We start from the raw sequence: 10,961 nt of genomic DNA, 5'->3' as shown, positions 1-10,961 counted from the left end.
GATCGTAAATGCGAAGCATCTTTTAGGCTATATAAAATTAATAATTCGTTTTTCATCAAATAAATATTATTCATCTAATCTGTGGACACCATTTTTACAATATAGCATGGTACTAAACACAATACATTAAAAATTTAAACAACCATAGTACATTAAACCATTTGCTTCGCAATGCTAAAGCATAGCTGCCTTTCATAAATTAAGTATGAGAAAACAAAGAAGTTCCAAAGTTTTCTTACATTTACAAAAACACCTCACAAACACGCACAAAAAAATTGCATTGAAGTTTCCCCTTTTGTCCTAATTTCTAAATGGCAGCATCCGGTCAGAGCTTTCACTAGAGCTTGATTCTTCTTCTTGTGAGAAAGGAGAAGAAGGAGCTCTTAGCACATCCCTCCTCAAGTTCCAAGGAGTACGAGATCCGACATCTAGCCCTATTGTTGTACTAGGAACTGGTACACTAGGGCTTGGCAAAGTAGTAACCCTCACAGAAGAACTTCCGCTAGTGCTTACAGGTATATCTGATTTCTGGAAGCAAGAATCTATTTGGAGGGATGACAGTTTCTGCTGAATTTGTTGGATTTCTTCTGATCCTAGACGTAAATTGTAATCTGTGTGATAGTCATTAAGCTCCCTCAGGTCAGGAAGCCTTAATAGCAGTTTAGGATACAACACCAATGTATTTTCTTCACCATATCGCCAATTCATGTACTTCTTCATCAAGATGTAAAACTTTTCTTGTTCCTCTGCAACCTGGACTTCATTCTCTAGTCCAGGTCTGTCGGGAGAAAGCAAAACAATCACCAACAAAAGCATAGTCGTTGCTTCATCTGGATGCAACTCCTTCACACTTCGGATGAACTCCATGTGTTTATTAAACAGCTCAAAAGAAACCAGCTTTTTGACGTCTTCAGCCTCTAGAGTTGGAGAGTCTCTGTACATTGGCTTTCCAGTATGAGGCCATCTTGATAGTTTTTCATCGTATACGAAAGCACCTCTTATGAAACACAACTCAAGGACACCGGTCCTGAGCAAGATTTCTTGATCGTGCTGAGGAATCATTCTGAAAGTATCCAACCTCTGCGAGAAATCAGTAAACTGTTTCACTACTGTAAAAAACATATCCAGTATTTCGGTTCTAGTTCTTCCAGAAGTAGAAGAAGGTTTTTTAAGATTATCACTGAAGGGCACTTCATGGTAACTAACTTCGTAGGCGTTGACGAGTCGTTCGATTAGTTGCATTTCATCTTTTTCCAAGTATTTAGGAAGATCTTGAATGTCCGGTTCATATTCCGACGCTGATGTTGTCCTGTAAGGCTTTTTACAGCATTCTTGAGTTGGATGTGTGGATTCTGTGGTTCCTTGCCTTTGCTTTCTTTCCATTCGGTTTTTCACCAACTGTAGTCTTTCTTCTTCCGTCATCACCCAGCCGGTTTCCATTCCTTAAAAGAACAAAAATCAGGTGACTAGAATGTATCAGTAATACTTTATGCAAAAATACAAATGTAGCGTATTTTCGAATAATCTAGTGTTAAGCCTCAAGTTTAAACGCAATATAGGTAGCTATCAGTTTTAAAAATGAAGCTTATAGGAGATAATATAGCTTTCAAAGATTCAGATTATAACTTATAGGGTTTGCACTGAACACTACACACTTGGTGCATTAAAAAATAAAAAAAGGAAAAATATTTTTAAAAAATTGCCCTACTATTTTCAAGATGAAAATGAAAAACTTTATAACTATTGTGATTGTGATAGTTACATTGGAAAACAAAGATATATAAAATAAAAATAGTTACTTCTTCAAATTCAGGATTTGATGGTTACTGTGAGGAGATTTAGATCTGAGCAACTCTTCTTGGAATTTGACATTCCCAAAGTCAACTTCATTTGCGGAATGAGGTGAAACAATGATTTTATTACACATTTTACCCTTTTTTTTTTTTTTGGTAATTCTGCATTATCAGGAAGACCGTAAATCTCACCATACTTGTAAAAGCACATTAGGAATTTTTTCGGTTTTGAAGCGATTCCAAAAACCAATATCAAGTCATTTTTAGTCCATTTACATTGAGCAAAATGAAGACTTATTTGGTTAAAAGAAAATTAAAGTGGGTAGTGTTTTTGCTCTACTCTTAGAAGGTGAGAACCTGACTAGTTTGGTACCACCTAGAGATGATACTGGTCAACTGCAGGGCTTATTATCATTTATTATCAAGCTGTCTATTAATTTTCCTGCAACTTTCTTTAAGCCTTCGTATTGCTTTTCCAACACGAAGGTTGAGCATATCCATTTTCCTAAGTGAACTTTCCATCGAAGACACTTTGGATAATGAGAGCTTGGAGTTGTGCCAGTCATTTTAAGCGTTTTAGTTTTCCGTAAAGTTATAAAATCCATTAAATAACATGGTAAAAAGTCCATCTAATTGTCAAATATTCCACCAAATACAACTAGCTATTTAAAAATAAATAAATTTTCTACTAATTACCGCGATTTTAGGCACGATCTTAAAATTATGCAGACTTGCGTTAGTTGGCCAACCAGGCCAACCAACCAATTAAGTCACATGATTTGAGTCACCAGAAAGAGAACGGGCATAAAAATGAAAAATAAGCACGTTTACGGTTAACAGTACTACTATTTAGCTATATCCATATCTTGAGATATCCCAGGAATATGAACATTAATACTGTTCAATGCATTCTAATAGCCATTAATAAGCACTAGAGCTTATACTTAATGTATTAGCCTAATACCAGTGCCGATAATTACACATGTGCATTATTACGAAATTTGAGAGGTAAATGACGGCATTTAGCAAAAATATTTTAAATTAAAGGTTTTGCATACAAGTGATGAGCAAATTACGCATTTTTATTTGCAACAAATGCAGTGTGAAGCTACTTTCTAAAACATAAACGATAACAGAAGAAATAGAACGCAAATCAAGAAAACGCACTGAAAATATTTTTGTTTATTGATTCATAACGCTTTGGTTGGTTATGCTCTTCCATATTTCCTTACAAAAATAGCTGATTAATTTTTTGAATTGTAAGCAAATCTAATTAAAAATTGAGAAATTCTGAAAAATGTACAAGTGTTGCATAATGGTGTAATTTCAGTTCCTATTTAAGTGCATGTATGAATCAAGTATGAATAATGCAGAGATAATTTGTAATAAATTTCTCCATTCAGATGATCTTTAATGTATTGTTTTCCTTCTTAAGAGTGCAACACGAGAAACTTTTTTTCTTTTTGAACAAACTTTGTTTAAACAACTTGCTTCTAATTTTGAAAGATATATTTCCATAGGGTGTCCCTTAAATGCTCAACTTTAAATGAAAAAATGAAACAGTTACATTTTGCTTTTTGGCTTAGCATTATAACATGTGGCGATGAAAGTAATTTTAACGAGAATGAAGTTAGAATTGTTGTTTGAAGCGAAAAGTAGAAAAGCTCCTGTGAAACACTTCCAATCCGTTTAAGAATACTGAAGCTTGATTTCTACTTTTTGTTATAGTACACTCAAAATTGAAAATGAACTTAATTATATTGAGTTAGAATTTTAACCATACCAATAGAAAGACATTTCTTAAATCTGCAGTACTGGCAGCATTTCCTGGACGTAATGGTGATCTCACATTTGCCTTCGTATGGACAGTGGAAGTTCTTGTATGCTTCATTTTGGACGGATCGTCTGAAGAAGGCCTTACAGCTGTCGCACGATATTCCACCAAAGTGGTAACTTTTGGCTCGGTCTCCGCATGCGCCGCAAACCTTTTGGCGCCGACTAGAAGGTGCAGTGTAATGCTGTTGCTGTGATGAGGATGGACTGTCTGATGGGGGTCTGTGGTGATACGGTGACTGCTGGCTGCCATTGGGCGGCAGGCTCATGGCTGAAAGAAAGTGATAACATCTGATTAGTCGATTATATGGAATATTAGGAATTTAAAGAGTCTCAAAAATTCGTTTTACAACTGAGGCAGCGATAAGCTGAGGGATGCAAGTGCTAAAATTAAAAATTTGGAGATAACCAGTACACTAATGGTAGATGGACCTATCCTCTGTTATGGTGCAAGATCTAGTACTAGTAACCCTCCTAGATGCTGATATACAGCATGATTTTAAAAAACTTTTCAAGGAAAGTCTACCTAGGACCAGAACTTTAAACGAGTTTCACTCAAAACTTGAAAATGTCCACTTACATTCTTTTGCTTCTACTGCCTCAATTTAACTTTTTCTATTTCACTTAATCTGACAGTTGTGACTGTCGCTTGCAGCAGCCCCACAAATAACTTGCTAGGTCACATAACCATCTGTAAACGGAATGCCTATACTACCTAATCCACCTGTTACAATATTAACCGCATAAACCATACATTCATTCATCAGAATACTAAGACTACTTTATGCTCAAGATCAGATCTAGCAGTACCCATATGCAAAAAAAATTTTTTTTTTCAACGCTTTGTCTAGTATAAATGCTAAATGGTTCGCCATAAAATGCTAAATGGCTTTGGGATGTAACCAAAAAGCTTCAGCAAAAAAAAATCTGAATTTCATTATAACCTTTCAAAATGTGTAACTTTTACATCAATGACCGCTATTAATGCATCTTCAAATATTGTCGCAGTAATTTTGTTCACAAGACAAATCAGTACAACAAGTGGTTTAAAATTACTATTCCGGGCAAATTAGTAAAATATCTATAGCTTTTTTTTTTTTACATTTCCATGAGTTAACAATAATAATAATAAAAAATTTTTATTATTACTATCAATATTTTGCCAGAGAGAGAGAGAGAAGTTCTGCGGAAAAATAAGAAAATATCCCTTAACATTTCTATGAAAGTTTCTTTTCTAATGATCCACTTAATTTTAATATCAAAATTTCAAATTTTGTTATTGCTAAAAAACATGAAAAAGAAAAGAAAAAATTGCTGCCACATTTAAGCGAAATAAAAATGAAAATGGTCCAAGTTCTTTTTTAAGATGCATATGAGAGAATATTAAATTTGAATGCCCAGTATACAAAAAGTTCGGTTTAATCTCTTCATATTAAATTAGGAACTTAAATCTTTTGACCATGTCATCTTAAATAACCAGTCTGTAATGAAGAAAAAATAATGTAAAGTGTCTCTCAACAATTAGGCTTTTTTCAAAAATATTTGGGGAACATTAAGATATTAAAGAAGCTCTTAAAACTAGTCTATTAAAAAAAAGGATCAGTCATAAGTCTTAAGTAATAAAATATACACTGCCATGGGAAGGTAAAGCACAGTATCTGCAGAAAAAACGTTTTCAGATATTTGAAATAACGCGTTTGTTATTCCATTCTAACAATAAATAAATGTTGGAATTTGAAGTTTTTTTTCGTGTTTAATGTTTAGCGGAAGTCAAAAAGAAATATTGTACAATAAAACTAATAAAGTACAATAAATGACAAAAATGGAAAGGGGATGAAAAGTGTGCATATACTGCGCATTACCTTCATTTGCAGTATATAATACACTTTTTTTTTTTTAATTTTACTAATGTTTTTACACTGGCAGTTCTGAGTATGTGATACAGTTCTGACATTTAAACTCTTAAAGTTCCTCCAACAGAATTTCATAAATTCTAAAGATTTATTTATTGTAATTTTATGCGAACTACTCCTATTAACTAAGTACATGCAACGTAAAGAGAAGAAAAGAAGACGAATCCAGTTGAAGCAAAAAAGAGACGTTTATTTCTTGCTTCATTTTAATCGGAAATGAAGGAAGAAAAAAACTCCATCAATAGAAAAAAAAAATGCCATCAATAGAAAGCAGAAATGAAACACAAAATACAAAAGGAAAATTTGCAGATACTACACTTTACCTATTTACGGAAGTATATAATACATTTTTATCATTTTACTAATGTTTTTACTCTGGCAATTTGATAAAATTCTGATATTTAAACTCTTTAATTTCCGCTAACAGAATTCCCTGAATTTTAAAGATTCATTTTTCGTAATTTCATTCCGAACTACTCATCTTAACGAAGTACATGCAGCGTGAAGAAAAGAAAAGGAGACGAATTCAGTTGAAGCAAATAAGCGACAATTCCGATTTTCCACTTCGTGATTCCCGGCATTTGGTGCGTTCGGAATTGTTCCAGAACCCCAGACAAATAATTTTCTTCCAATTTTATTTGCATCAAAGTGTCATTACGTAGTCCACAGCAAGATCATACGGTACGGCATTCAAATTCGGTAAGTGCTTTGTGGTTTGGAAGTTGATTGTAGGGGTGTGGAGGTTAATGCATCTAGAAGAAGATTTTGATGTTATCCAAGTCCTTTTACTTCGTCTTTTTTTCCCCTATTCGGAGTCATAAAAAGATTAATTCTACTTGTAATCCCTTTTTAAGCTTTCTTAATAAATTTATGTGTTTGGTTTGGCAGCATCCTGCCATTTTCTTACAACGTTCTCTAAATAAAAAAAACTCTTAAGGTCTATGACTAGCTAATATGAGTTTGTACTACAAGTGTCTGTTCGGAACATTTTAGCGGGATACGTTCCAGTGAAAGTTTAAATGTGTTTTGTGGAAATCAATATGTGTCGCGTTTGTATTCTTTGTAGAATATTTGTTTTGGTATAATATTAAGAAAATGTTTGCTTACTTTTCGAAATGCATTTGAGACAAAAATATTGAATGATCCAATATTGATGTCTTAAACTAATTAAAAGGGAAAATGTGTTTTTCTTTATGGGGTGTAAGGACACTTAACCTTCAAAATTTTTGACTTTATGAAAAAAATAAATGTTATGCCTAATTTAATTCTGAACAATTTGATACCTTATTTATTACCATACGCAAAATACTTTTCAAGTTATCGAAAAAATGCGTATGCTTTCCTCATAGAGATTTATGTTAACAGCAGCTGTTTAAGCCTCTTTTTCTCAGGTGCCAGTTTCTCGTTTCGTGCATGATATTTTACAAAGTTTCTTATGTATTTCCGTAAAACTTGTAATGCATGTTTGTCTTATTTATTTTTATGATCTGAACTTAAATTTATTTATTTTTTTTAATATTTGTTTTTTTTTTCAATTTTATAAATATATAGTTAATATCAAGATTTTCCGAAATTTTGGGTGAAAATATTTTTTTTTAAATATTAGCTTTCATTTTTTGTTAAAATTTAGGTTCAGATCATAAAAATAAATCAGACAAACATGCATTACAAGTTTTACGGAAATACATAAGAAACTTTGTAAAATATCATACACGAAACGAGAAACTGGCACCTGAGAAAAAGAAGCTTAAACAGCTGCTGTTAACATAAATCTCTATGGGGGAAGCATACGCATTTTTTCGATAACTTGAAAAGTGTTTTGCGTATGGTAATAAGTAAGGTATCAAATTGTTCAGGATTAAATTATGCATAACATTTATTTTTTTCAGAAAGTCGAAAATTTTGAAGGTTAAGGGTCCTTAGACCCCTTAAGGGAATTATGCTTATGAAGAACATTTACTGAAATTTTGTGTAATTTTCTCAACATTTTTGGGACAAAATGCTGAAAGATTCAATGACAATTGATTGGATGGGAGGGTTTTTTTTTTTTTTTTTTTCGAGAAGAAGACTAAATAAAAAGTTTGTTTTGGCTAAAGCAGCTTATAAAGTGCTTTTGTAGTTTTTAAACGCGTAAAAGGTTCCTATTACGACTTCTGAATGCATGAAGATTTCATTTTAGAGATCGCTTATTTTGTAAAGAGTTCATTTTTACTCTCCTGAGATGAGACATTCCAGAAATAAATTTTCTGTTCGAATAATTTTGCCAAGTGCATCTTAATAAAATTCTGACTGTCCTTCACCAGAATAAACTTTTGACGAAAATCCGAGTAAAGGGGATATTTTTAAGTAAACTACTTAAAGGCTGCTTTGAACAATTTAAACACATGTCCCACTTGATGTTGTGTAAAAAACCGAGCGTAATAAAACGTTTTTAATATTTTATTTAAAATTTTCTCCGGGAGAGAAATACTACGCCGCCGTCATTTAAGTAAAAGCTCTCAAATATAACGACAAGACAATGAAGAATATTTACTTCTCTAAAACGAATAGTTAGGGCTCATCAGGGATTTCCTTTTAATTAAGAAATAAAAATCATACACATTTAATAGTTTAATGTAATTTAATTTTATTTTTAAAGAGAAATGTACGTTTTTTTCTACCCTACTTTTTTGAGCAATCACGATTGCATATTGCTTTCATTTGACTGTTTTAATGTGCTATCATTTCTTTTTCCCGCCAGCACCCTCTGCAGCATCAACGTCGACCAGCTTCTCACGATGCTGCTCCTCTAGCGAAAACCGTCTCCAGGTTGTGTCCATATCCTACACACACACGCATACACTCACTCACCTACACACACATACACACACTCATGCCTGCGCACAGACAAAAACACACACTCCTACACACACACACACACACATACACATACACACGCTCATGCCTGCACACAGACACAAACTCATATGCCTACATACACACACACACACACACACACACACACACGAACGACTACACACACTCGCGCGTACACACACGAACGACTACACACACTCGCGCGTACACACACAGCACTGCATACACAACACGCACACACATGCATACATACACACACACACGCACCACACACATGCGCCTACACAAACACACATGCGCATTCATACACACACACGATCGTGATTGCGAAAAACATACATTCAATTCAAGGTGCCCAAAATTCAAATTAATATATATATATATATATATATATATATATATATATATATTTTTGCATCAAACTTTTTAATTGTAATTTGACATGCACACATAGTTTGTTTTATCCTTTTCTCCTTTTATTTATTTATTTATTTATTTTTTGATAAGAATACCTTCGAGAGCTAATAACTTTTTTTTTTTTTTTTTGAAACAAACTTTCTTTAATTATAAATGATTTCAAACACATTGTTAACATTTTATGTTTGACACCCTCAAAGACGTCCGCACATACCAATTGCTTGGTTTACAGGTTTTGAATTCTCAAATAAATCTGAGCAAGTGGGTCCCCGATGACCTTTATTTAAATAAATATATATTTAAAAATACACTATCAGTTATGATTATAAATTACTATTTTGACTCGGTACACTGTAAAAAAAATCCGTAAAATTTACAGAAAAAAACTGTCAGCCAGGACGCCAGTTTTCTTCCGTTTATTTTACAGAAATCTTCCGTATTTTTATTATTTATTCAAGCTGATTTATTATTTTATGAAGATTAAAAAAATGAAACTATACTTTCATAAATCCCTTTCAATATTTACTATACTACTACGAAATACATGTATACAAAGGTCAATTTCCGAATATGCCTCTGTAACAGATGACAAAAAAACATAATAATAAAATATAGATTAGGATGCAATGAAATGGAAGTTGCAAACGATTTAAGACTTACTCGCTTTAAATAAATATAAGATCAAAAACTCGAGCACGAGAACCAAAATCCAAACACGCGGGCGAAATTTCGAAAATTCGAAGAAAACCAAAGTATAAACGGTTACAGATTCAAAAAAACAGAGAAATCCTGTATTTTATTACGAATAGTTTTTTTCTGTAAAAAATACGGATAACTTCTTCAAAATTTACAGTTTATTTTACAGTGTAGTGACATAGAACTCTAATAATTTATCACTAATATGTGTTACAGTTTAGACAAAAACAATGCATAGCAGCTCTACAATGCTACTATAAAACAAGACATCGCTAACATGTCGTTATTAGATACCATGTTTCTAAATTAGAACAATCTTAACATTTAAATTCAATTTCTGTTCCCAATTTCCTCTCTCGTCTGCAGCTAATTTAACATGAAGTTATCAGGGAAAATCTTCGGTCCGTTAACTTCTGCCGGATGACCTTAAGTGGGTTTTTCCAGAGAAGACGTGGGGGAGGGACCACGTTACGCCCCACTGAAGCCACGTGCACGAAATAACACGATTTTCCCTGCACTGGGAAGCTCTGAACAGATCAGCAAAGTTGCAGAAAGATCAACAATTCGCTTCACATCACACAAATGAACGAGATTGTTCACTAAAAATAACGTAAGTTAACAAAATCCTTTCTAAAAATACAGTTTGTTATTTTTCTGAAAGGTCAGATTTTTTGGACAGCGATTGATGTTGCATAGGTTTCTCTAGAAATGGATTTTCAAAAGTATTACAGACGGAAATTAACACAAATAAAAATACTAAAAAGAGTTATCTAATTGTTATTTTTTTCTTTTAGATTGCTCTATATTTTGCGATGGCCAGGGAAATTACTCTATCAAGGATTTTCAAAAGTATTGCAGACAGACACTAACATAAATAAAAATACTTAATTATTATTTTCATTTAGATTACTTATATTTTGTAGTGGTGGGAGAAATTACTCTATCGTGGTTTTTCAAAAGTATTGCAGACAGAAACTAACATAATTAATAATACTTTTTTTTTCTTTTAGATTACTTACATTTTGTGAAGGTGAGAGTAATTACTGTATCGTGGATTTTAAAAAGTATTGCAGACAGAAACTAACATAAATAATAATACTAAAATAAGTTTTCTAAATAGTATTTCTTCTTTCAGATTACTTATATTTGAGGATGGTCAGAAAAATTACTCTATCACGGATTTTTAAAAGTATTGCAGACATAAACTAACATAAATAATGATAATAATCTAATTATTTAATTATTTTCTTTTAGATTACATGTACATTGTAAAAAAATTGCGAAACGTTATTGATTATTTCCGTGTAACGTGTCGGGATTTCAATGGTTTGTATCTACTTCCTGAAAAAATCAAGCATCATTGTCAAAAAGTTTCCTGAACTGCTACAATAATGATACTGAAGTGTACACGAATGTACACTTCTGCCCTGGTTTGAAATATATTTTTAGCTCC

At 32.6% G+C, this 10,961-nt stretch overlaps 1 protein-coding gene across 1 annotated transcript in view; it reads right to left on the bottom strand.

Moving 5' to 3' along the window:
- Positions 1-300: 300 nt before the first annotated feature.
- The window catches only part of LOC129227464 (thyroid hormone receptor beta-A-like), a 55,836-nt gene continuing 45,175 nt past the window's right edge, over positions 301-10,961 (bottom strand). The window contains exons 2-3 of the mRNA XM_054862031.1: positions 3,577-3,897; positions 301-1,442 (exon numbers count right to left, since the gene is read on the bottom strand). Coding sequence (XP_054718006.1) covers positions 301-1,442; positions 3,577-3,897 — 1,463 coding nt within the window. The remainder of the gene's footprint in view (positions 1,443-3,576; positions 3,898-10,961) is intronic.

This window comes from Uloborus diversus, chromosome 8, assembly GCF_026930045.1.
Source record: "Uloborus diversus isolate 005 chromosome 8, Udiv.v.3.1, whole genome shotgun sequence".
NCBI lineage: Eukaryota > Metazoa > Arthropoda > Arachnida > Araneae > Uloboridae > Uloborus > Uloborus diversus.
Note: the sequence above shows the minus strand (reverse complement) of the source record. Positions and strands in the feature narration are given on the sequence as shown.